General features: G+C 36.8%; 5 protein-coding genes across 6 annotated transcripts; 2 read left to right on the top strand and 3 right to left on the bottom strand.

The window, feature by feature from the left end:
- Positions 1-1,180: 1,180 nt before the first annotated feature.
- LOC131663978 (uncharacterized) lies at positions 1,181-1,610 on the bottom strand. Its single transcript, XM_058934791.1, has 2 exons — positions 1,464-1,610; positions 1,181-1,387 (listed from the first exon to the last, which is right to left on the bottom strand). The coding sequence occupies exons 1-2, from the start codon at positions 1,608-1,610 to the stop codon at positions 1,181-1,183; spliced, it is 354 nt and encodes a 117-aa protein (XP_058790774.1).
- Positions 1,611-3,771: 2,161 nt separating this feature from the next.
- Positions 3,772-4,201, bottom strand: LOC131663977 (uncharacterized). The gene is made up of 2 exons (XM_058934790.1): positions 4,055-4,201; positions 3,772-3,978 (listed from the first exon to the last, which is right to left on the bottom strand). The coding sequence occupies exons 1-2, from the start codon at positions 4,199-4,201 to the stop codon at positions 3,772-3,774; spliced, it is 354 nt and encodes a 117-aa protein (XP_058790773.1).
- A 1,682-nt stretch (positions 4,202-5,883) lies between these two features.
- LOC131664004 (uncharacterized) lies at positions 5,884-7,881 on the top strand. The gene is made up of 3 exons (XM_058934818.1): positions 5,884-5,967; positions 6,015-6,821; positions 6,907-7,881. Exons 1-3 carry the CDS (start codon positions 5,884-5,886, stop codon positions 7,879-7,881), a joined length of 1,866 nt encoding a protein of 621 aa, XP_058790801.1.
- Positions 7,882-16,622: 8,741 nt separating this feature from the next.
- LOC131663972 (uncharacterized) lies at positions 16,623-17,724 on the bottom strand. Its single transcript, XM_058934786.1, has 3 exons — positions 17,665-17,724; positions 17,157-17,320; positions 16,623-17,081 (listed from the first exon to the last, which is right to left on the bottom strand). Exons 2-3 carry the CDS (start codon positions 17,307-17,309, stop codon positions 16,875-16,877), a joined length of 360 nt encoding a protein of 119 aa, XP_058790769.1. The 5' UTR covers positions 17,310-17,320; positions 17,665-17,724; the 3' UTR covers positions 16,623-16,874.
- A 3,000-nt stretch (positions 17,725-20,724) lies between these two features.
- LOC131663923 (anillin-like) lies at positions 20,725-25,724 on the top strand. Of its 2 annotated transcripts, none has more exons than XM_058934705.1 (10): positions 20,725-21,062; positions 21,136-21,232; positions 21,338-21,694; positions 21,963-22,415; positions 22,967-23,325; positions 23,425-23,658; positions 23,728-24,081; positions 24,165-24,659; positions 24,747-25,105; positions 25,233-25,724. In XM_058934705.1, the coding sequence occupies exons 1-10, from the start codon at positions 21,015-21,017 to the stop codon at positions 25,345-25,347; spliced, it is 2,871 nt and encodes a 956-aa protein (XP_058790688.1). In that variant the 5' UTR covers positions 20,725-21,014; the 3' UTR covers positions 25,348-25,724. The 2 variants fall into 2 exon arrangements, with proteins under 2 accessions (XP_058790688.1, XP_058790687.1); XM_058934704.1 differs by having other exon boundaries at positions 22,964-23,325.
- Positions 25,725-26,905: the final 1,181 nt, after the last annotated feature.

The following is a 26,905-nucleotide window of genomic DNA, read 5'->3' as shown; positions in this document are numbered from 1 at the left end:
TCTCCTACCACTTACATATCGAATTAATGCTAAATTAGCTGTAAATATATGGCTTTTCTCATTAATTTCGAAATAAGATAATTGTTTATTCAATCGATTACAATCGTGAAGCATTGCCATTATTTAGTGATTTAACTACCTTTTAAATCGTATAAATATCATTCTATTTCATTTATTTTCTAAAACCATATTATATGCAGAGCTTACTTCAAAATCATATCAAAATATTATTTTTTTTTCCATTAGAAAAACGACTGGAGTACTTTTAAATAAAATATTATTGTAGTTAAAGATACTTCATTATAACTTATCTATGACTGATAACTAACGCTCTTTTGTAATATTGAAATAAATCAAAGATACTGTAAAATTTTTTTTTGTCAGATGGCGTGTCGTTCTTGATCATTAACTAAAAATGAACGTCATGTCTCTTTTCCCTGGAATATTCTTTTTCTTCTTTTCAGTGCACTCTGTATAATACGGTATAGTATTTTGATAACATATTTTTAATTTTTGGTCAAATGTTTAAACGAGAGTTCATAAATATTTTTATATCAATCTATTTAGACTTAAATTTAAAGATATAATAAATAATTCTATAATAAAAATGATTTGCTATATCAAACATAATATTCAACTGAATTTAAATTAGAAAAATGAAACTCTGCGTTACAACTATTCTCTACTGTAGTAGCATCTGTAATTATTGGAGTATGTCTATTTGCATCATCAAAGTGAGTAATTTATAATCTATTATCAAAAATTGTCCATTGTAAGATTTTTAAAATTATATGAAAAAAGATTTTTATTTATATCACGAAACATCAAATACATTGAAACTAAAGCAATACATTAGTAAGAGAGGAGCTCACAATTATACGAATGCAAGAAAATAAATTGACACGGGCAAAAATTTTATTATTTATCTAGAAGATAAAGCTACGTAACCAATGTATGAAAAACTTGAAGGAAATAATGGCTTTGAAATTACATTTTAAGTAGCTTTTATCAATATTTTTCCCGTTATTCGGATTGTGTGGTTTTAATTTTATCTCATCGATCGAACTGAATAAAATTAATATATTTCTATTTTAACTGTCTAAAAAGACTTATTATCTCTCCTTAAGTACATTCTGCATAAGTTGCTAATTTTACACTAGGATATAATAACTGATCAAATTCAACCCCATTGGAATTCACCACCAATACCAATTTGTCCTTGGGGTTTGCCACCAGGCTGTTTGTTGGCTCCACCACTGATATGGATGCTACCGTGGTCATTTCCCCAAACTTTTTTCTGACCTTCCACGTTCCAAGAAGTTTGTCCACCTTCTTTCTTGCCGTTCACGGAAATTTGGCCATTATTTTGGGGTGAACGACGGATACGCTGTAGTTAATGATTGTTGATTATAATGTTAAAGGATATTTTATAATTTTCATAGTTCTAACAATTAAGAACTTACATAACTGAAAGGAGTGAATGAGCCTTGACCTGGGAAAGTTGGGAACTTTGGCACGTTAGGATGAGGTTTCTTTACTGGTGGTACGTAAGCGTCTACTACTAATATGGCTAAGACTGCCAATAGAAGAAGAGATGCAAAGACTTTCATTGTTCGTATTTCTGTTTAACAAAAATAAAATATTATTATATACATAAACATATGCATAAATTGTTGACCAAGAATAACGCTTGAGAAAAAGTTGCTAACGAATGCTTGATGTTACATTTTTGAAATTTCAATTCTACCAAAGATTTTAAGACAACTATGACATCAATTATAATAAAAATTTATTTATTTGCTGAATAAGAAAGAAACACAATACCATATTACAATAGATCATGAATAATATTTGAGAAAAGTGTAATGAAGAGCATTTAGAGTAACCCATTTTTAAAACCTGTTTAATAAAAAATCTTTAAAATTATAAATGACAGCTGTGATATATAATGTTGGCAATTACTTACTTTGTATTGGAAATACTCATGTAGGTTATTTCGATTGAAATAATGATCGTCTGAGATACTTTGTTTCTTTATATAGAAGTTGCTTTCATAAATTAATATCATCCATCAATTGTGTTACAGATGTTATCATTAAGTGTAGGCATAATGTATTACCTACTTCATTATTATCTGCGAACTTTCCTTATTTCGGGGATTTCATTTCGTTCTCAATAAAATTAATTGCGTAAACAATGTGCAAAAATTAATATACGAGGAAATACAAATGTCACAGATAATTGAAGAATTATGATAATTACTAATTACGTTAAATCTATTTTAAATGTTAATAGTTTACAACGCTCATAAAAGTTTACGTTCTAATTAAATATCATTTGAAACAAAATAGCACAAAAATATCTTAAGCAATGTAAATACAATATTAATAAACGTAGGACTTGTAAAATAATTGAACGCTAGTGTTGTAATATACTAATGAGTATAAATTTTCCTGTATAAATATATGAAAATATAAAAAGTTGAACTTATTATATTTAAAACTCAATTTCAGTATATTTTTATTTTTATAACTATTTCATTTCGATGTAAAATATACGCCAACTTTATAATAAAGTAATGTGACGTGGATACTTAATAAAGAGCAGATTAAAAAAAAATTATATATTCATCATGGCATGATTTATAAATCTCCTTTTGCTTTTGCTTCTTTGTTGGAAAAAAGAATTTTAACAATTTCAGAATCCCTTTAATACTGCAGAAATAAAAAGTTATATAGTAAAAATAAGATTGAAAGTGCTTCCCTAATAACTAAAGCTAATTAGTAAAAAGGTAATAAAGCTATTATAAAATAGGGAATAAAATACGTAAAACAATTTGTCACAATATTAATATGCCCGTACAAATCATGCAGTAGAACATGTGTCGTATCAACTTGTACTGGTATATAACATAATTGACACAAAAAGTGACAATATTGTTTCTATAAACTTACTTTATTAACGAACGTTCGCTGAAGCACGAAGATTCGCAAACTTCAAGGAAAATGAAGACATAGAGTATAATAGTATAGTAATACTACTGAGGTGAAGAAAATAGATGGAAAATGTATATAAAATAGTAGCCAATAAGAAATATTTCAATAGAAACGATTTTATATTGTCGACAAAAGGAATTTGCTAAAATAAATCTTGAAAAAAAGTCGAAAATAGTCGCAAAATAGTCGAAATTGCATAACATTTCTGTATTAATCCCCCATATTCCAATATCCAAATAAATATTCATAACGTACGGCGGTGCTATTTGGATTCTATTTAGGTAATTTGAAGTTTTTCTGCAAATCTTATTGATGCTCAATTTATAATATTCCGCTGTATTTTTCATCTAATAAAATTGAAAATTCACTATAATGGAAGATATTAGATTTCTGATATCTGTCTAATACCAAGGAATAAGTAGACATGAAATTTCATTCCATTCTTATGAACTATGGTAGGGGATTATGGATAACAGCAGATTACTGATAGAAATAAATACATTTTTATTCGATTAAACGATTACATATTTCAGAAATAGAGTTTTTATATTTTACATTATATTTCAAATAAAGTACCCATTGTAAATGATGGATTCCTACGAAGCGGTACACGGGGCTACGTTTTGATACGTAAAAATATAATTATAATTGAAAAATGAAATGATAATAATTTACTATTATTTCAATTTACGTAGGAAATGTTGTTATTATCTATATTTATTTACATTTTACAAAATTTACAATACTTTTATTGTTAAGTACTGATTGATCAAATTTAACCCCAATGGAATTCACCACCAATACCAATTTGTCCTTGGGGTTTGCCACCAGGCTGTTTGTTGGCTCCACCACTGATATGGATGCTACCGTGGTCATTTCCCCAAACTTTTTTCTGACCTTCCACGTTCCAAGAAGTTTGTCCACCTTCTTTCTTGCCGTTCACGGAAATTTGGCCATTATTTTGGGGTGAACGACGGATACGCTGTAGTTAATGATTGTTGATTATAATGTTAAAGGATATTTTATAATTTTCATAGTTCTAACAATTAAGAACTTACATAACTGAAAGGAGTGAATGAGCCTTGACCTGGGAAAGTTGGGAACTTTGGCACGTTAGGATGAGGTTTCTTTACTGGTGGTACGTAAGCGTCTACTACTAATATGGCTAAGACTGCCAATAGAAGAAGAGATGCAAAGACTTTCATTGTTCGTATTTCTGTTTAACAAAAATAAAATATTATTATATACATAAACATATGCATAAATTGTTGACCAAGAATAACGCTTGAGAAAAAGTTGCTAACGAATGCTTGATGTTACATTTTTGAAATTTCAATTCTACCAAAGATTTTAAGACAACTATGACATCAATTATAATAAAAATTTATTTATTTGCTGAATAAGAAAGAAACACAATACCATATTACAATAGATCATGAATAATATTTGAGAAAAGTGTAATGAGGAGCATTTAGAGTAACCCATTCTTAAAACCAGTTTAATAAAAAATCTTTAAAAAACCCCGCACAAAACCAATGGAAAAATACTTTCGGTTAATTTAAATCTTACACTGACAAATCGATAGTTCGTAACATACTGATCAAATGTCTCCATGGGTACCATATCCGGAAACTCGTTTTTTAGGGACAAATCAAGGGTGTTAGCTCCAAAAATACATAGTATACGTCTTAGCCATTTTAAGACGACAATGATATGCTTTTATTGAATGCATGTACATTGATTTATATTTTGTGGACATTTGAAAGTCGATGCACATATAAATACTCACAACTTCTTTCTCTGATCCGTATATCTCTTTGTTTTACGCGAAAGTGATAGTGTACGGTGACCCATTCTCAGCCGAATCCAGGATCATCGGCGTGGACGTGATGGGCGTCTGATCCCTCTGTGTGTGTGTGTGTGTGTGTGTGTGTGTGTGTGTGTGTGTGTGTGTGTGTGTGTGTGTGTGTGTGTGTGTGTGTGTGTGTGTGTGTGTGTGAGTTTATGTGTGTGTGGGTTAGTTCATGTGTAATTATCTACGTGTGTTAGTGTTTGTGTGTGTTATTCATTATGCATGTTAGTGTGTCAGAAAATGCACAATGAAATATTGAAACTCGACTTGTTATTGAGAGACTAGCCCAGGAGTAATCGAGTTTGAATATTTCATTTCACTTTTTATATATTTCATTTCACTTTTTATATATTTCATTTCACTTTTTCACCACTAGATAGGAGCCTCACTCTCTCTAGAACTTTTTGTTTGCCATAATCCTTAAGTAGAACTGTTTCGTTATTTTTTTCAATATGTGTCTACGAAAGCGACTACTTGTTTCATACTGACGATGGCCGGTCAGTAGTCGTAAGCCGATACACAATTCTATATTTTTAAAAAAACATTCCTTTTTTTCTAAAAATACCAACTCTTGCCATTGTAATCTCAATATGCATGGTTATGAGGCTGCCACCACTGCAGTCCACCATTGCAGGATATTGCGGAGAAGAGTTCGTGGCTTGTAGAGAGATCGTAGTAATATTTCTTTTCTCAATTCTTAAAAATAATCTTAGTTTAGAATAAATCCAGGGCAGTCTTCTTCAGACTTCCTTATTCATTGTTATTTGAACAACGTTTATTAATTATACACCCAGAAATAAATGCTTACGCTGTTGATTTACATGTCTTACAATGTATACTGGGATACAGTAGAATACAAAAAATACAAGTCTTCATCGTAGAAAATAATTAACTGTACAGTACTGATTTGATTTCATTGCAAAAGAATATAATTATTTCTGGTTGTTAAAATGGCTAATAGATGTCGGATTCCTTGCTATATTTGCCCTAACGCTTTACATGCTAGAGTAATGGTACGTTTGGCTAACGCTGAAGATGACCTTCTACGAGAAATCGCTTTTACAAGACGCTTGGAGAATGGAAGACCAGAAGCTCCTATTGATCTTGAAACTCGAATCTGTAACAATTGTAATATAACAATACGCCGTGAAATTCAAATGTTACAGGCTGATCTCAATTGCACTCGACTCAATGTTCTTTCTCATCGTACTAATAATGAATGTTTGGTGTGCCATAGACGTATTAACATTCACAGATTAAGTTTGCAATCCAGAGTTCATATTTTTGTAGAGCGAAACATTTATGTGCCAGCAAGATACTGTTGCTGTAATGAGCATTTGGATGAAAAGGGTTTATTACCACTCAATATTATTGAAGATTTCAGGTTCATTAATAGACCATACATTTTGAATGGTCCAGAATTACAATCATTTGTTCAAGCGATGCGTGAAGAAATTGTGCATAGCCCTGTACGCAGATATGAAGATGAACGCACTTTAACAGATGAACAATTTGCAGCTATTTCTCCTATTTCAAAAGATAACTTTAATGATCTTTTCACATACTCTGATCCTGTCATCGTTCCAGGTGGCCATCGTTATGTGTCTAAAAAAGACCTTCTATGTTTCCTGTATAAGTTAAAACAGGGTCTTTCGGATGAATTTTTATGGGTAATGTTCCATTATTCTTCAAGGCAAGCTACGAGTTTAGCAATCAGTACAGTTCGACAATCGTTGATGACGAGATTTGTAGATGAGAACATAGGGTTTGGATCAATAACAAGGGAGGAATACATAGAAAGACATATAACACCATTTGCAAATCGCTTGTATAATGCCACACCTGAAGAACCGACGGCAATTGTGTACAATGATTGTACTTATCTAAATATTGAGAAGAGTTCTTGTTTTAAAGCTTTGCGTCAATCGTTTTGTGTTCATAAGAACAGACACTTATTAAAACCTGCCATGTTTGTAGCTCCAGATGGATATATACTTGATATTCAAGGACCTTATTTTTCGAATGCCGCTAACAATGATGCCAGAATCCTTTTAAAAGAGTTCCAAATGGATGTTGACGGAATGCAAAGATGGTTTAGAGCACAAGACTTTCATATTGGATCGCGGATACCGAGACGCCATTCCTATTTTAACGGATATTGGCTTAGTTACATTGATGCCACCTTTACTTGATCGTAATCAAGCTCAGTTCTCAACAGAAGATGCCAACCAAGCTCGAATCATCACAAAAACTAGATGGATCGTGGAAGCCAGAAATGGCCATCTGAAAAGTTTATTTAAATTCTTTGCAAACGTTATTCCTACGTCTCATATTCCCAACTTGACTGATTTTCTGCGTATAGCCGGTGCTATAATAAATAAATATCATAGAATAATTATGATGCCTGATGCAAACGTAGAATTAGCAGAACAGATGTTAAATAAAGTTAACGAACTCAATCTAGTGCAAGCTCGAGTAGAAGTTGAAGGTCTTCAACGAAGACGAGGTCGATGGGATAACCTAACTGCAATGCATGTGCCATTGTTTCCGAATTTGACTTTGGAATATTTACGAGGATTAACTTATGGAACTTATCAAGTTGGGCTGGCACCTTCATACGTTCAGGATTCTTCTTTAAGGGCTGAGTTGGAAAATGAAGAAGAAATCGGAGAAGATGAACAAACCTTTAAAATCGATCGGAATACCAATGAAGCAGGTTTTATGAGAATAAGAATTTCCTCTAGATTCAGAAATGCTACGAAACATCAAGTATGGATAGCATTTAATGAGGAGTATAATCAAGAGCAAGATGTTGCAAATGAAGGAGAACCTATTCTTGGTTACTACTGTACATGCAAGGCTGGAGCAAGAACTCTTGGAACTTGCGCCCATGTAGCAACTATTCTTTGGTATTTGGGATACGCTCGACATGAAAATCAGGTGCACTATCCATCGCTCAGATTTTTGCGAAGCGTACAAGATGCACAGATGGATATTGATCAATTAATTGAAATAATAGATCCTCTCGGTTAATAGAGATTAGTAATGTGAATGAAGAGAGAAGAAATAGGCTTTATGCTTATTGTTTCTATTTTTTTATTTTTTTTGTTTTATACACACACGTATATATACACAAACCCACACACATACACACACTGACTTACACATTTACATACACACACTCACACACACATACACACGCTGACTTACATTTAAATACATACATTCACACACAATCACACACACATACGCACTCGCACACACATACGTACAACTCCGCCACCGCCGGTCCCAAGCCCGGGACCCTGCTACTTAAGATGCAGGGAAGGAGGAGGGGGAGGAGTATCAACCTCGTTAAAAAACCTTATCTGGCCCGGATGATAGCACCTTGTTAAAGGGTCCCCGTTCAGGGTAACGGACCCCCAAGCTGAAGGTGTGAAGCGACCCGTGCCGATGTAGCCTTGTTGGCTCTCGGGGGTAACAGAGAGTCTCAAACGGAGCCTTGGGAGCACCTGGCGAAACTCCCTCGTAATTAACCTTACTCCGGCAACCGGGGCTCTGCCGGAGCGGACCGATAGTTCCCTAGGTACTCGTGGGAACAAAATGAGCAATATAACTAAACCAAATGAGAGAGAAGATATGGAGGAGCAAGCACTTGAAGCTGATAAATGCTTCAAGAGCTTAGAAAAGAAGGTCAAACAGCTGGTGCAGTTCATACTGGAGAAAAAGAACCTCCACGCTGAATTAAAGACCATGGCCAGAAGGGCAAACAGTACTATTGATGAGTACGCAAAGCTACGGTCTGCAGGTGGTACGAAGGAAAATGCCAACAAAACGGCAAAAGATGAAGAGACGCAAACGTCCCCCAAACCAGAGAAAAAGCGAAAAAAGCGGGACCCAAATTCGCCAATAGAGTCGCCAGTGGTCAAAAAACCGAGGAAAGGGAAGAAGACACCGGCCGACGAAGCAGAAACAACCGAGCAAGAAATACGGGCGTCGAAACCCGGAACAGAAGAGTGGACAGAAGCCAAAAGAAGAGCCACAAAAAAGAAGAAGACTACGGAACAGCATAATGACGATAGAAGAAGAGGAAAAATCACGGAGTCAGAACACCGAAAGACCAGTCGAAGAAAACCTCGCCCAGAAGCCATTAAGATCAAGGCACTGGACGGGACGTCGTATGCCGACATTCTGAGAAAGGTCAAGGCAGCACCAAACATGAAGGAGATAGGAGAACGAGTTACGCGAATACGGCGCACCAGAGCAGGAGAGTTACTCCTTGAACTGGGGAAACCAGGGACGGCGTCTCCAAATATCGAAGAGACAGTTCTGGCTATCCTACAGAAGTCTGCAGAAGTCCACCTGATGACCGATAAGGAAACCCTCAGGATCAAAGACATGGATGAGACAACCACACCTGAGGAAGTGATAGAAGCTGTAGCTGCAGTTATCGGACCAGAGGCAGCTGCGAGTAGCAGCATAAAAATCAGAGGACTGTACAACGGCACACAAGCGGCACATATCCAGCTCCCGGTAGCAGCGGCCAGAAAGCTACTTGAAAACGGGAAGCTGAGAATAGGATGGGTGAATTGTAGAGTTCAGCCTTTCACACCGACACAAAGATGCTACCGGTGCCTGGAGAATGGTCACATCGCAAAGGACTGCAAAAGCGATGAAGACCGCTCCAAGCAGTGTTTCAGGTGCAGAAAGGAGGGGCATAAGGCAGCGGACTGCACGGAAGCAAAGACGGAGAGACCTCACGCTAAAAGTGACTAAAGTACTCCAAATCAACCTCAACCACTGTGCAGCGGCTCAAGACCTGCTGCACCAGTTGGTAAGGGAGGAAAGGGCCGACATCGTCATAGTTAGCGAAAAGTACCGTGATCTCGATGAGCCGAACTGGGTGAAAGATGCGACTGGTAGGGCGGCTGTCTGGGTATGCGGACACCTACACGTATCGGCAAGAATGATCGATCCAACCTCAAACTTTACGTGGATAGAAGTGGCTGGCATGCGTATATATAGTTGCTATCTCCCACCTAGCGAAGAGATAAGCGAGTTTAAGAAATCCTTGGATGACATTGTTACCAGCGCAATGACATCACGCCTACCGGTAGTCATCGCAGGCGATTTTAATGCATGGGCCGTAAACTGGGGCAGCGCGAAAACAAATGCTCGCGGGCATGCACTTCTAGAGGCGTTTGGAGTATTGGAGCTCGAGGTAGCCAATAGAGGAACGATCCCGACATATTCCAAGGCGGGGAAATCGTCCATAGTGGATGTTACCTTCATAGATGCCAAACTATTGACGGAGGAGCTCAACTGGAGAGTCAGCGATCGGTACACGGGCAGTGACCATCAAGCCATAACGTACCGGCTCCAGTTGACCAAACCAGCGGTATCCATCAGGACAACGGAAAACAAGAGGAGATGGGCACCAAATACCTTCGACAGAGAGTCATTTCTCTACTCCCTCGAAGGAACATCAGTGTCCGGAACCGCGGAGGAAAAGGCGCAGGGTCTCACACGTGCTCTGAAAACTGCATGTGATGCATCCATGGCAGCAAAAAATAACGCAAGAGGTCGACTACCGGTATATTGGTGGAACGAGGACATCGCAAGCCTGAGACATAAATGTCTCACAGCCAGAAGGCGCCATCAAAGAGCACGGAACAAGCCCAACTTCCAGGCTCTGACCGAAAAATATGAGGAGCTGCGATCACTGCTCAAGGTCACCATCAAAGCAGCTAAGAGACAGTGCTGGCGAGACTTCTGCGAGGAAGTAGATAAGGACCCCTGGGGCCGGCCGTATAAAACGGTCATGCGCAAGATCAAGCCCAGGAGTGGCGCACCACCATCTTGCCCATTATTCCTCGACAGAGTAGTGCGACATCTGTTCCCAAGACATCGGGAGAGACCAGAACAAACAGGCCTAATGGAAAGAGACGATGAAACCGAGTTTACAGAAGTAACCCAACCCAACCCAAGCAGAACTGATAGTAGCCGTGAAGAAAATTCGAACCCGGAAAGCGCCAGGGCCGGATGGGATACCGGGAATTGCGATCAAGACGGCAGCACTGAATGCCCCGGAAATAATTCGCGATACATTTAGTGCGTGCCTGCGAGAAGGACATTTCCCAAACTCGTGGAAGCTGCAAAGACTGGTCCTGCTATCCAAGGGAAATAAGCCTCCCGAGCAGCCTTCGTCCTACAGACCACTGTGCATGTTGGACATTATAGGAAAACTGCTGGAAAGAGTAATCCATGCCAGATTGGAGGCAGTTATAGCCGAAGCGGGGGACCTGTCTGGAAACCAGTTCAGCTTCAGAAAAGGCCGTTCAACCTTAGGCGCTATTGGTCGAGTTGTACGAGGTGTGTTCAAAAAGTAACGAGAATTTTTAAATTTCGCGGGTTTGGAGAGTCCGCTTGTATAAAATTTTTTTTTATTATGTTGGTACACATGCCCCTGAAGTACGATAAAATTTTCAGCAATATTCATTGCTTACTTTTTAAGTGGCAGCCGCTAACGTTAGACGTGTTTTTCGAGCTCGGCGATTTTCGTTTGTGAAAAAAAATGGATCAAAGAATTTGTATTAAATTTTGCGTAAAAAATGAAATAAAGTGTAGTAAAGTTTGTCAAATGTTAACAAAGGCATATAGTGAGTCTGCTATGAGTAAAGCAAGGATTTATGAGTGGTATAAGCGTTTCTAAGATGGCCACGAAAACGTTGAAGATGACGAACGACCCGGACGCCCAAGGACATCAACAACCGATGAAAACGTGAAAAAAGTGAAAGAAATGGTTATGAACGATCGCCGAATCACAATCAGAGAAGTCGCTGATGATGTTGGCATATCAGTTGGCTCATGCCATCAAATTTTTTCGAATGTTTTGGGTATGAAACGTGTGGCAGCAAAATTCGTTCCAAAATTGTTGAAATTCGAACAAAAACAGCGGCGAATGGAAGTTGCTCAGGAGTCGCTAAATGAAGTCAATAACGATGCAGAACTACTAAAACGTGTTATAACAGGTGACGAAACATGGGTTTACGGATATGATGTCGAAACTAAGGCTCAATAGTCCCAGTGGAGGCATTCTGGATCGCCAAGACCGAAAAAGGCTCGACAAGTGCGGTCGAATGTGAAGGTTATGCTCACTGTGTTCTTCGATTTTAATGGCATAGTGCATTATGAATTCTTGCCACAAGGTCAAACAATCAATAAGCAGTACTAGTACAAGTCAGTACAAGTTCAACATCGTTTGCTTGAAGCAATCCGAAAAAAACGCCCGGATTTGTGGCAAAACAATTCATGGCTTTTGCACCACGATAATGCGCCTGCTCACACTTCATTGCTTGTTCGTGAATTTTTGGCCAAAAACGAAACTGTAACGATGCCTCAGCCTCCATATTCGCCAGATATGGCTCCATGTGACTTTTTTCTATTTCCAAAAATAAAGAGAACATTAAAAGGCCGTCGTTTTACAAGCATAGATGACATTAAAAGCGAATCGCTGAAAGAGCTAAAAGCTATTACAAAGATCGAGTTTCAAAAGTGTTTCGAGGATTGGAAAAAGCGTTGGCATAAGTGTATTGTATCCGAAGGGAACTACTTTGAAGGCGACAACATTAATGTAGATGAATAAATAAATATTTTTTTCATAAAACGAAAATTCTCGTTATTTTTTGAACACACCTCGTAAACCTGGCCAAAGATGCCATTAGCGGAGGACGGAGCGCAAGACGCATGTGCGCTGTGATGGCATTAGACATCCGAAATGCGTTCAACTCGGCAAGATGGGACATCATTATGACAGCCATGGAAGGACTGAGGGTGCCGCTGTATTTGCGTAGAGCCCTATCGAGCTACTTAAGCAACCGAATCCTGCACTATAACACCGACGATGGCACACACTCATACAACATCACGGGAGGAGTGCCGCAGGGATCGGTGCTTGACCCCTTGCTATGGAACGTCCTATATGACGGTCTAATAAGACAGCAGTTCCCAAGGGGAACAGAGATAATAGCTTTTGCCGATGATGTAGCACTAGTGGTCACGGCAAAGAGCGTTGAGGAAATAGAATATATAGGAAACGCCTCCATCGAGGTGGTGGCCCGATGGCTAAAAGATCATGGGCTCAGTCTCGCTGCGGAAAAGACGGAAGCGGTGCTCATCTCCCGCACGAAAGCTCGGAAGTATGCCACATTCACGGTGGAAAATAAGCGAGTACAGTCGACTGACACGGTGAGGTACCTGGGAGTTATACTAGATGCGCGGCTATTGTTTAAGGAACACCTCTCGAAAACAGATGTCAAAGCCACTAACGTTGCTAGGGCGTTGGCAGGTATCATGCCAAACGTCGGGGGGCCAAAGCAACCACGCAGAACCCTCCTATCGTCGGTCGTAAGCTCGGTAATTCTCTACGGAGCTCCTATATGGGCAGATGCGCTAAGAAATAATGCAAGCTACGGAGGGACGTGTCGAAGAGTCTGCAGAGCAGCAGCGCTGCGAGTTGCCCGTGCATACCGAACTGTATCGGACATTGCAGTTTCGGTAATCGCTGGAATAGCGCCTATCGACCTACTAGCATGCGACAGAGCAGAAATATACCGTGAAGGAGGTCGTAACGAAGAGAACAATGCTGATAGACATGTCCACAGCAAACGGTGGACGCAAAATTTAATGCGAGAATGGCAGAGAAAATGGGACAACGCAGTGAAAGGTCGCTGGACTCATCGCATCATCCCGAACATTGACAAGTGGACAGGCAGGCGCCACGGACACCTCACCTTTCAACTGACACAGGTGCTCACCGGTCATGGCTGCTTCCGCAGTTATCTTCAACGCATCGGTGTCTATGCAGGTGCCGAATGCCCAGCCTGTCCAGGCACTGACGAGGACGTAGAACATGTCCTATTTGTGTGTCCCCGCTTCGCTGAAGAACGGATGCATTTCCGCACGGAGTGGAATGATCCAATGAGTTCCGAAGGACTCGGAGCTTGCCTGCTCGGCTCGCTAGAGGGATGGGAAACGGTAGTGACCTTTGCCACGTCAGTGGTAAACCGGCTGACCGAAGTAAGAAAGGAGGAAGAGAGAAGACGCGACAGGTCTATCATGCATAGATAGAGCGAGGTGCCAGACTATGGGACTAATAAGCGCTCCTAAACTACCACAGAGTAGTTGGTAGAGCGCGGTCACCCCATCCGATGCAGAGGAACGTAGGATCTGGGGTCACCTACATCCATAGGATAACAAGGCGCCAGCCTATCCTAAGGGCTCCCCTGCCTTTGCGGGAGAGTAAAGGACATTGGGTTGAGCCCAGACTCCCTCACCCGATGCAGAGGAACGTAGGTGTCGAGGTGGAGTCTGTCCAGAGGATGACCGGACGATGCCGATAGAAGAAGACGACCGGACGATGCCGTTGGAAGAAGACGTGTAAATCGATGCCGTAAGAAGAAGACGAGGCTAACATAGCCGAAGACGATGAAGATCGAAGAAAACGACACAGCCGAATGGTAATGAAGAAGACAAGGCTAATATAGCAGAAGCCCCCCCGCGAAGTAATGCCTAGCGGCGGTTCCCGCGGGGGATACAGGCAGGACATAGAGAGATGGGAGTTTAGTTGGTATACCATGCTTAGGGATTCCCACACAGGACGAGCCGGAAGGCCGTTACGTGCATAAAGCATTCTCCAACTCTCTTTAATAATAAAAAAAAAAAAAAAAAAAAAAAAAAACCCGCATACGTACACCCACACGCACACGCACGCACACACACACACACACAGGGATCAGACGCCCATCACGTCCACGCCGATGATCCTGGATTCGGCTGAGAATGGGTCACCGTACACTATCACTTTCGCGTAAAACAAAGAGATATACGGATCAGAGAAAGAAGTTGTGAGTATTTATATGTGCATCGACTTTCAAATGTCCACAAAATATAAATCAATGTACATGCATTCAATAAAAGCATATCATTGTCGTCTTAAAATGGCTAAGACGTATACTATGTATTTTTGGAGCTAACACCCTTGATTTGTCCCTAAAAAACGAGTTTCCGGATATGGTACCCATGGAGACATTTGATCAGTATGTTACGAACTATCGATTTGTCAGTGTAAGATTTAAATTAACCGAAAGTATTTTTCCATTGGTTTTGTGCGGGGTTTTTTATAAATGACAGCTGTGATATATAATGTTGGCAATTACTTACTTTGTATTGGAAATACTCGTGTCGGTTATTTCGATTGAAATAATGATCGTCTGAGATACTTTGTTTCTTTATATAGAAGTTGCTCTCATAAATTAATATCATCCATCAATTGTGTTAAAGATGTTATCATTAAGTGTAGGCATAATGTATTACCTACTTCATTATTATCTGCGAACTTTCCTTATTTCGGGGATTTCATTTCGTTCTCAATAAAATTAATTGCGTAAACAATGTGCAAAAATTAATATACGAGGAAATACAAATGTCACAGATAATTGAAGAATTATGATAATTACTAATTACGTTAAATCTATTTTAAATGTTAATAGTTTACAACGCTCATAAAAGTTTACGTTCTAATTAAATATCATTTGAAACAAAATAGCACAACAATATCTTAAGCAATGTAAATAAATTATTAATAAACGTAGGACTTGTAAAATAATTGAACGCTAGTGTTATAATATACTCATGAGTATAAATTTTCCTGTATAAATATATGAAAATATAAAAAGTTGAACTTATTATATTTAAAATTCAATTTCAGTATATTTTTATTTTTATAACTATTTCATTTCGATGTAAAATATACGCCAACTTTATAATAAAGTAATGTGACGTGGATACTTAATAAAGAGCAGATTAAAAAAAAATTATATATTCATCATGGCATGATTTATAATTCTCCTTTTGCTTTTGCTTCTTTGTTGGAAAAAAGTATTTTAACTATTTCAGAATCCCTTTAATACTGCAGAAATAAAAAATTATATAGTAAAAATAAGATTGAAAGTGCTTCCCTAATAACTAAAGCTAATTAGTAAAAAGGTAATAAAGCTATTATAAAATAGGAAATAAAATACGTAAAACAATTTGTCACAATATTAATATGCCCGTACAAATCATGCAGTAGAACATGTGTCGTATCAACTTGTACTGATATATAACATAATTGACACAAAAAGTGACAATATTGTTTCTATAAACTTACTTTATTAACGAACGTTCGCTGAAGCACGAAGATTCGCAAACTTCAAGGAAAATGAAGACATAGAGTATAATAGTATAGTAATACTACTGAGGTGAAGAAAATAGATGGAAAATGTATATAAAATAGTAGCCAATAAGAAATATTTCAATAGAAACGATTTTATATTGTCGACAAAAGGAATTTGCTAAAATAAATCTTGAAAAAAAGTCGAAAATAGTCGCAAAATAGTCGAAATTGCATAACATTTCTGTATTAATCCCCCATATTCCAATATCCAAATAAATATTCATAACATACGGCGGTGCTATTTGGATTCCATTTAGGTAATTTGAAGTTTTTCTGCAAATCTTATTGATGCTCAATTTATAATATTCCGCTGTATTTTTCATCTAATAAAATTGAAAATTCACTATAATAGAAGATATTAGATTTCTGATATCTGTCTAATACCAAGGAATAAGTAGACATGAAATTTCATTCCATTCATATGAACTTTGGTAGGGAATTATGGATAACAGCAGATTACTGATAAAAATATATACATTTTTATTCGATTAAACGATTACATATTTCAGAAATAGAGTTTTTATATTTAACATTATATTTCAAATAAAGTACCCATTGTAAATGATGGATTCCTACGAAGCGGTACACGGGGCTACGTTTTGATACGTAAAATTTTAATTATAATTGAAAAATGAAATGATAATAATTTACTATTATTTCAATTTACGTAGGAAATGTTGTTATTATCTATATTTATTTACAGTTTACAAAATTTACAATACTTTTATTGTTAAGTACTGATTGATCAAATTTAACCCCAATGGAATTCACCACCAATACCAATTTGTCCTTGGGGTTTGCCACCAGGCTGTTTGTTGGCTCCACCACTGATATGGATGCTACCGTGGTCATTTCCCCAAACTTTTTTCTGACCTTCCACGTTCCAAGAAGTTTGTCCACCTTCTTTCTTGCCGTTCACGGAAATTTGGCCATTATTTTGGGGTGAACGACGGAATCGCTGAAAAGAATAATATTATTAATTTTTATGACTGATTCTTGTTGAAATTAATAGATAATGTTTAAAAATATGTACAATTGGACGAGCATGAGGATTAAATGGTCCTTGACCTGGGAAGGTTGGGAACTTTGGCGCATTTGGATGTGGCTTTTGTACTGGTGGTACATAAGCGTCGACTGCTATCATGGCCAACACAGCCAAAAGTAGAAGAGATGCGAAAATCTTCATTATTAATTTTTCTGTAAAATATTCCAAAAATTTAATTCAGTTAAAATTGATCAAAATAATAATTTGTATTAAAGAAAATTTAGATTGTTAATTAATTATTATTAATGAATAATTATCAATTTTGTTTGAAGCAATGGACTAAAAATTTAATTTTTATCTATTTGAAATAATCTTTGGTTATAGGTACTGTCAAAATAAGTCACACAGTATAAGATTACATCAAATGAACTTGACTCTAAACTGACTAAATAAAGAAACAGGTTACAAAATTGCTTTAAATTAAATACAAGTATATTGACATGCAATAAAATTTTATCCATCTATAAAAATGTGTAATTTATGCAAATATACTTACTTTATTTAGGAAATACTTGCAGAACAAATGCTAATGCAGTTAATGATCGTCTCAGATTCGTTGCTGTTTTATATACAAGTTGATATCATGAATTAACGTGAATCATAAAAAGCCTTGTGAATCTTATCACCTAATGTATATATATATATATATATATATACTAATATGTTTGAAATTAATCTTGATTAATTACGCGTGGTTTTTCCTTATACCGGGGAATTACTTCATTCGGTAAATCGCACTCAAATCTTAGCAAATACTACAATGTGAATCCCAGATAAGTCAGAAGAATAATCATAATTATATTTTAAGTGATGTAATACATTGGGCATAAGAAGTACTCATATCGCTTTTGAATTTGAATTTATGCAATTTCTGCATATAATTTAAAAATATTGATGTCGTTAGTGTGTGTGATTTTCAATGTGTAATTACATTTATAATGAGATGATAATATAATATTTTGCGTTTGAGAACGAAGCACATGAAACTTTTTTCAGCGGTGCTTGTATCAATCAGCAGGGACTGGGAATCGAACCCGGGCCGACCAGGTGCGAGTTCGTCACCTTACCGACCAAGCCATTGCAGGCCTCGCATAAATTATCTAAAGCTACCATCGGTAAAATGATAGGCTATAGCTATTACATCTTCTTGAGACTTGAACGTGACCTTTATCGTTTATCACTATTCTAAAATCTCTGATGACTACGTAAATGACATTGAAGTCTGGCGATGACAAGATAATCTCAATGAGTAGTATCTTAATTGCTATGAGGTACAACTCGATGTTTCTCAACACGTCGTGCAGAAAGTACAATTTTTCCGCACCTTCGGCAGGGCAATTCTTGGCTGTTTCAAACAGTTTAAAACATCAAATCACCAATTTTGTTCAAAGTTGGTAGACTTGTTACCTATACAGAGGTCAACATCTGTGCAGAGTTTTAGATCAAAATATTGATAAGGGGCCGACTTATCAACTGTTGAAAAAATATTGGACTTTTTTTTTATTAATTCGATTTCTCGGAGACTAATAAAGATATGGACATGATTCTTTTTTTAAAAGACGCGGTAAGAGTTTCACTTTTAAAATGTAAATAGTAAAATACCAAATCATTTATTTATGCCATTGTTTCAAACAATTTTGTCAAAAAATCGACGATATCTCAAAAAACGATTTTTTTTTTGGCACCATCGTGTTCCTTGTCATTTTTTACATAAGAAACCGTTGAGAAAATCAAGTGCCCGCTATTAGGATTAAGACAGCACTAAAATGAAACGAACCGCCCGCTAGCCGCTCGGCCGCTCGGCCGTCCGCTACTCGTGCGGTTCCAACGTTGCTTGCGGCAAATGCCTTTAACCAATAAATAATTTCATATTCTATCAGTCTATATGTATTTATTTAAATAATATATAAATATAAAATTAATCAAATAAATAATTAAATTTAAATTATATTTAATGACTTATTTACTTAATATAACGTAATATAAAGTAATATAAATAAAGTAATATCTGAAACAACATTCAATGAAACATTTGCTCTGTGCGTTTGATCGGGCGTGAGAATGACGTATATTCAAAAATATATGGTAGAAAATAGGTTAGAACAAATTACTTGAAAATAACTTATTAAGAGTATTATGGTGTAGGTCCGATAAAAAAACATTTTTAATCCGGCCGCTTCGTAAATATGCGCCGGTCTCAAGCTCGATCAAACGCAGAGAGCAAATGTTTAATTTCAATATTATATCAGATTGTATAAAAAAATAGTTCATTTACATTACTTATTTAATCAATTAATTTATATATTATTTAAATAAATACATATAGATTGATGGAATATGAAATTATTTATTCATTAAAGGCAATTGCAGCAAGTAACGTTGGAACCGCACGAGTAGCGGACGTTCGAGCGGCCGAGCGGCTACCGGGCGGTTCGTTTCATTTTAGTGCTGTCTTAATCCTAATAGCGGTCACTTGATTTTCTCAAAGGTTTCTCATGTGAAAAATGACAAGGAACACGATGGTGCAAAAATTAAAAAAAAAATATCGTTTTTGAGATATCGTCGATTTTTTGAAAAAATTGTTTATAACAATGGCATAAATAAATGATTTGGTATTTTACTATTTACGATTTGAAAGTGAAACTCTTTCCGCGTCTTTTAAAAAACGAATCATGTCCATATCTTTATTAGTCTCCGAGAAATCGAATTAATAAAAAAAAGTCCAATATTTTTTCAACAGTTGATAAGTCGGCCCCTTATCAATATTTTGATCTAAAACTCTGCACAGATGTTAACCTCTGTATAGGTAACAAGTCTACCAACTTTGAACAAAATTGGTGATTTGATGTTTTAAACTGTTTGAAACAGTCAAGAATTGCCCGGCAATCAAGTTGCGCTAGAATTCAAACTTTCCACAAATTGTTTTGAAAAATACCATGCCTAACAACTTCAGGGAAGAGATTATCGTCTCGTGCCTTTCCACCCTCGCTTCGCTCAGGCGTAAACCTCACATGAGACAAGAATCTACGTTTCTGCATAAGTTAGGTAAATTACAATGTATAGTATCAGAGATAAGCAGTAGCTCAGTTTCTACAGTAAAAAATGCGTTGTATGTGTATTTGATTTTAACAAGTTTTAATAGTACTAATGTCTTCAAATATTAATTAAAATATTTTCATTTTTTATAATGCAGATCGGAGAGTCGATTGGTTTAGGAATTCGATGTATTGTACATTGAGAGAAGATGCTGAATATTAAATTAAATAAAACTAACATCGATGAAAAATAATAATTCAAATCTGATAGATCTAATCGAAAAATAATTCCATACTTTTATTTCACAAGTCTTTGTATTCCATTGAAGAAGAGAAAGTACATCTTCAAATTACATACTAAATTATGGATCATAACGAATAACATGTATACATAGCTTAATATTGTAATATTCTCAGAAGAACTACTTGTTCCTGTGTACTGGTTTACGATAAGACTGGGGTTTATAGCCAGTAATATACACAACGACGGTTTGTATGTTCAGTAGGTTTTGGGCTATTAAGAGAGTTAGGGCTCCTCGTGGTTCTTTCGTCCGTACTTACACTATTTTTAATTCGATTTTCAGATTTTTAAATCTTTCGTTCATTCGACTCTTTTTTATGTGACTAACCCCTGCCTAAATTTTTCAATCTTGAAAAAAATTTTCATCATGACCGTGATTTCAATAGTGATTTCAAGTTGAACAAAATGCAGTGTGGGCAGCGTTTCAATTGAATGTAATAATTATCGAGTTTCTTAAATAAACTTTTGTTCTCTCAGTGCGTTTATGATTCAAATCGACACGTGTTTGTCATGGATAAAACAGACAATATTTTCGAGGAAGGTAACATGTATGTACAGGTATGTCTCTATCTCAACAGTATAATCATAACAACATTTCTGTAAGAGAATCTACTTTTGTATTTGGGTACAGCGTTTATTAGACCGAAATCTATATTCCGATGGTTATTCTAAGACTATTCGCAGACGGATGAGCGTATTGGAAGCGCTGAATAAAAAACCGTTTAATCGTAAGTGAATCATAGTGATAGTTTCGCATTACAATGTTAATACATAAAACTTTGCACGCGTCAGAATGCAATCGAAGCGAACAAGAAAATCCATCAAATTTTCAGCTCCATCAAATCTACATTACGACGGTAATCCATTCAAGAAGGAATTTTCCCAGGTAAACAAAACTACTCTTGCCAGTACAGAAGACGACCAGTTTGAAAAGTCATACGTGAGCACGTGGCTCGAGGATAATGTCGATCTGTATTCTCGGAAGCGCAGCTTTGAGTCGATGGACCTTAATGATACCAAAGCAACGAATCGAAGTGCTACTACGGAATGCCGCCTCTCTAATCAATTTAGCCAGGATAATACTGACAGTGACGTCAAGTCTTTCTCAGATTCCGCTAATCTGAGATCGTCGTCCAGAAACGAGCCCACACATCCAGTTGGAGAACTCTTAGGTCCTTTGACAGCGAGTGGTAAAATTACACACTTTTATTTATCAGCATCAAATTCTTATTTAATTATATAATCTTTGGTTTTGCACTTTTTAAAAACATTTTATTGCTGAATCGTACATCGTTTACCTCTTTTCGATGTATCATAATTTTATGTTTCTACATTTTTTGCTATTGAATTTATTTACGTAATCAGACAATTACAAATATGCATATAAATTAAATTCAACTAATACAACAATTTGTCGTAATACAACATCAAAAGCTTCGTATGTTTGTTTACGTTTAGAGTTAGCTATGCAAACTACACTAAACGCACAGCACGAAAGGGAACTCGAGCAATGCAACGTTAAAATGCAGCTTCAAGGGATAGATGGATACTTCTTCAATCATCGAGTAATTGAAATTTGCGAACCAACGATCATCCCTCATCATCGTAAGAGTTCTACCTCCACCATAGTTCAAGCTGATGAAGCTGAACTTACTTATGTGAAAACAAGTAAAAACGAGAACAACCGGAAAAGCCAAGAGTTGGAGAGTGACGTCACACCGACAGATAATTCCGAATTATTCAAAGAACTCGATTGCGAGATGAACAAATTAGATATTAATGATTTATCAGATGGAATGTCTTCTCCAATGAATATCACATTTGGAAACAAAGTTGTCAGCAAGAAGAGATCCGAAGATACCATCGATAAAAAGGATAATTCTTGCAAACGTGATAATTCCAAACTTACAAGTTCGTAAATATTATTCTGCTTTTCTTTTGCTACTTTGTTAATTAACGTTATTAACTTTTTGACATCGTGTAGATCTCTTCTGTTTCATTTTTTATTCACATCTGTTCATGTTCGCACGTGCGCATATGTGCGTGTGTGTGATTCTGATCTTTTTACCAATTCCATTTTTATAAGCATTTGAAAGTTGATCCGAATAATGAAAAAAATAGAAGTTGTACTATAGAAAAATAGAAGTTAGCATTGTGTAATGTTATTTAACTTTTAGAAATGTAAAAAAGTGTATCGTGATGCAATACCTCAATGCTAAAAGCTACTTATAAAATGATTTTGATCAAAGTATAAGGGTACAATGTATAGGCTTGAAATTTACTAATTTTTTTTTTTAATAAAACGAACTCATTTTGCAAAAAAAGCATAGTATTTTTCATGCTTCTTTAATTATGCAATTGCTGTTAACAGCGTTTTTATTTACTGATTGCATAATTACTGACTATAATTTGATAGAGAAGTATTTATAAATTTGTATTTGTGAATATTGATTTTTCAGCAGGCAATTGCAATAAAAGCTTAAAAAATGCAACGTTCACATATGATGTTGCAAATGACAGTCAAAACCCAGAGCAAAGTGTTTCTAAAAATACCTCATTCATCAAACGCCATACAAGCTTCCTGTTCAAGAACTTGCGCACTCCGAAATTGAGACGGCGCAAGTCTAACATTGAATCAAAGAGAGTGAGAACAAACAATGCTGATAGTAGCAATTTGCCACAAACGAATACCAGCACTTTAGTTCGACACAACACAGCGGATAGCTCCAACGCTGAAAAATCTAATGCTCGGTTTCTACAGCAAGTTCGACAGGTGGAAGCTAATGCATCACCTGACGTAGATGACAGTATGATATCTGAGGTTTGTTTAACGGGCTGTTTTTTCTAAAAAACAAAATGAACTCATAAAAGTTACCATATTCAAATACAATAAACTCGTGTGAGATATTCTGTTGAACAGATGGAGGGCTTTTTGGAAGTAGCACTTGGGAATGAGCAATATAATTCAACGATGGTATATTCGACTCACGATTCGGCAGATCTAAACCGCACAATTTTGAGCGACGATGGTGTTTATTCCAATAAAAAGAAAAAACGAAGAGTGATTGCACCAAAGAGCGAGCCGTTGAAACGCTCGGGAACATTGAATAGGACTTTGTCTATGTACAGATCTTTGACGCAAATGATAAGTGATGTAAGTGATTGATAATTATTTTATTTCCACTGAGTTCATCGAATTTCGGTACATTCTATATTTTTTTAGAAATTTCGGAGATATGATCGCAACGACACCAAATCAGACTTATCTACGTTCTTTCAACAAAATACGAATTCTGATGTGTTATCTACACTTTCTCAAAAAAAAACGGCACCCGAAGATTGGAGTCCTGAATTGAGAGAAATAATCGAGAAACTCCAGGAAAAAGTTGCTGTTCAAGATACGCTGATCTACCAGGCGAGCAAGGCCTTACAACTTTGCAGCTCGATGCGAGAATTCACTGACAGTCCTGAACGCGTGGAGTACGAGCGTCTTTTACTCCTGGCGAGCTTGACGAGAAAAGCGATTTCGAGAGAAATCGATCGTTTGAGTAGCCAACAAGTCTACAACAACAACGAAGTTTGTATTTTACATTTTTGTTCGTTTCTTGTCATTTTTCATCTCAGCGATGAAGTGAAAACTCTTGTTTGTTTTTCTTTTAGGAATGCAGTTACAACGAACGTGGTGAGGTGACGCTAAAAGATATTCGCCTGCAATTGCGCGAAGACATGTTACGTCGCGAACGACAAAACGGTGACGTTGTGGAATGGTTCGTGGTAGTGGTTATTCATGGAATGACAGTTTGGGCAACTCGCGCGATTGCCTGTCCTATTTCCAGTCCGCAAATTTACTTCCCTGGCCAACACATTATTTCTGGTTTGACCCCAGATTTCCGTCTGTCGATCAAAGTTTATAGCATGAAACTACAACAACTACAGCTATTTAACCACGACGACAAGTACCACATTACGCGCAATTTCACGTTCAGCAGTAGTAACACGATAAAAACGCCGAAGCCGCATAGAAGGAAATCTTTCTCGCCGAAGCAATACAAAGTCAAGTTCACCGGTATTAAGGAAACGTCGTTCACATTTTGCGGTGCTGTTGACTTAACATTATACGATCTGAAACTCGTATCGCCGTGGCCTTTGAATTCGGCAAGTATTACTATAATATTTATTAAAAATTTGTATTTAAACGTCGAATTGGAACTGATACTAATAATAATTTTTTCGTTTGAACAGCTATCATCGAACTCCGTGCTACACGGCACCGTAGACCTCAATTTATCGTGCAAGCTTGAACTGTCGATGTTCCACGGTGGTTTCGTGACGCATTGCGAGGAGTCTGGCGACTTGGCTTGGAGCAGACGTTGGTGCTTACTGGAAGGTCACACTCTCTTGTTTTGGAATTACCCACGCGAGCAAGAGTACAATCCACCAATGTATATCATCGATTTAGTTGATTGCATCTCAAGCAGTATCGGTCTCATCGACAGAAAGCTGTGTCCGAGACCCAAGACACTTTTACTTGAGACAAGGAGTAAGGCCAAACACAATGATCTTTTTATCATCGATGGAAGATCAACAGCGCCGATTCACAGGTTCGTTCATGAAGCTTTCGAAAATTTCCCAGTAAATATTTGTATTGTTATACACTTTGCCATGGTGTATTAGTTTGATGACAATTGATACTTTCGTTTAATATAAGATCATCGTGCTGTATTCTAGGCATCTGCTATCGTACGACAGTCATGAAGAATTATCTGAATGGCGCTTGAAGCTTAACCGCGTGGTTACTGCACTTACCGAGTGGAATATCATTCACCCGGAGCCTGTTTCGTAATTTTTTAATGCATATTTAATTTATACAATTTTTAATTAATAGGGATTTATAACAATTTTAAGTGGAACTTCTTAATTTTATGAAATTAAAATGTATACTCGCACTATAGTTTGATGATAATCGAATCACTTTATTTTACTACGTACGCGACTTTGTGCATTGAAACTGAACAAATGTTGCTTTCGAGGCAACGCAAATGAATTATGTGCACCAGAAAAAAGAAAAGATCTTTTTACTGTACGTAGATGCTGAATGACAGTGACAATAAACTTTTACGTTTAATACGAGTCGAATGATTATTATTTGTATCATACTGATTGGAAAAAATGAAAACGCAAGTTTGCATTTGTTTCGAAGAAACTGAACGTTCCATTCGCTAAAGCTCACGAGATCCATTATAAAATTAACATTGTACTGTCAACAAGCCCGAAAGCAAACAAAAATAAATTGAAACATCGAAGCGCGAGCTGTCTGCACGCTGTCTGCGCGTAGTCGAGAATCATATTTGTCGTATCAAGTTAATGAACAGCGATTGGGTCTGCGTCGCCTGTGTGAGTTAACGGAATTCGACAACGAAAATTAGTCTCTGGACGACAGAACCAAGTCGTAGTATAATCTGGTTAAGCAATTTAATAAAAATCTCTGGCGTAGGATGTAGAGAGTCGAGATCGAAGAAACGCGTGTGTGAGTGCGATGCGTTGTTGGCTGTTCGAAGCGCGCTGTCACGTCTGACAGTTTATACATTCGAACGAAAGAGGCTGCGCGCGACAGACGAGACGGATCAGCCCCTCAATTGCGCACGTCAACGCGAACAGTGCAGTTTCATTGACGAGTGCATTGTGTAGTGTCTGGATGCTAGCTGCCACTGCGCACCGAGATCGACAGATTTTTTTTTCTGCCTCTTCCTCTCGTGGCTTTTTTCAATGCGACAAAAGCTTCAGTTCGCATTTCGTGATTACCTATTTTACTTTTTATTATTCGCGCTGTGCTTAATCTTTGCATCTGTTTGTCGACCAATCAATTTTTTTCATACCATGTGCTTTCTTCTTTGTCTTTTGCACACTACATTTTTTTCGCTTTGTGAGTCGAGCAAACGATTCAGAATCACAAATATATGAAAAAATAAATTCATATATTTTTCTTGTTAATAAAATTGAAACTAACAAATAAAGTAGGTCATTTAAAATTTTATTTTTAATTGTAAAATATGATCATTTGAAATATCTTGATCAAACAGAATTTCCTTGATCATAAAATAAGTAATTTCACGTGTACGCGTCAAACTCAAAAGCCACTCTGATGAAATATGATGGAAAATAAAAACTTATACAGCAGTTTTCGAAGAGTTTAGTAAGTGACGCACAGTATATATATACACACAAATTTTTCTAGCACCCATAAATTTTATCGTCAAGCATCAATGATCATCGTTATATTTTCGAGCAACTTCATGAGAGCGACTGAAACTAACATTCAAAAAATAAGCACGACGGTTTTTTTGAGCTCTCAATAAAAGTCAAACAGCTATATAAAAGTCAACCGCGAAAGAAACCGACAA

Source organism: Phymastichus coffea, unplaced genomic scaffold (assembly GCF_024137745.1).
Source record: "Phymastichus coffea isolate CEN01 unplaced genomic scaffold, Cenicafe_Pcof_1.1 PCOF00039, whole genome shotgun sequence".
Classification (NCBI taxonomy): domain Eukaryota; kingdom Metazoa; phylum Arthropoda; class Insecta; order Hymenoptera; family Eulophidae; genus Phymastichus; species Phymastichus coffea.
Note: the sequence above shows the minus strand (reverse complement) of the source record. Positions and strands in the feature narration are given on the sequence as shown.

Coding starts and splice junctions, on each gene's coding strand:
- LOC131663977 (XM_058934790.1), bottom strand. CDS start 4,201: ATGAAAGTCTTTGCATCTCTTCTTCTATTGGCAGTCTTAGCCATATTA. Junction 3,979..4,054: donor CATTCACTCCTTTCAGTTAT/GTAAGTTCTTAA, acceptor CATTAACTACAG/CGTATCCGTCGTTCACCCCA.
- LOC131664004 (XM_058934818.1), top strand. CDS start 5,884: ATGACCTTCTACGAGAAATCGCTTTTACAAGACGCTTGGAGAATGGAA. Junction 5,968..6,014: donor TGATCTTGAAACTCGAATCT/GTAACAATTGTA, acceptor CAAATGTTACAG/GCTGATCTCAATTGCACTCG. Junction 6,822..6,906: donor TATTAAAACCTGCCATGTTT/GTAGCTCCAGAT, acceptor TCCTTTTAAAAG/AGTTCCAAATGGATGTTGAC.
- LOC131663923 (XM_058934704.1), top strand. CDS start 21,015: ATGGATAAAACAGACAATATTTTCGAGGAAGGTAACATGTATGTACAG. Junction 21,695..21,962: donor AGGTCCTTTGACAGCGAGTG/GTAAAATTACAC, acceptor GTTTACGTTTAG/AGTTAGCTATGCAAACTACA. Junction 24,660..24,746: donor CGCCGTGGCCTTTGAATTCG/GCAAGTATTACT, acceptor TCGTTTGAACAG/CTATCATCGAACTCCGTGCT.
- LOC131663972 (XM_058934786.1), bottom strand. CDS start 17,309: ATGAAGATTTTCGCATCTCTTCTACTTTTGGCTGTGTTGGCCATGATA. Junction 17,082..17,156: donor ATCCTCATGCTCGTCCAATT/GTACATATTTTT, acceptor TATTCTTTTCAG/CGATTCCGTCGTTCACCCCA.
- LOC131663978 (XM_058934791.1), bottom strand. CDS start 1,610: ATGAAAGTCTTTGCATCTCTTCTTCTATTGGCAGTCTTAGCCATATTA. Junction 1,388..1,463: donor CATTCACTCCTTTCAGTTAT/GTAAGTTCTTAA, acceptor CATTAACTACAG/CGTATCCGTCGTTCACCCCA.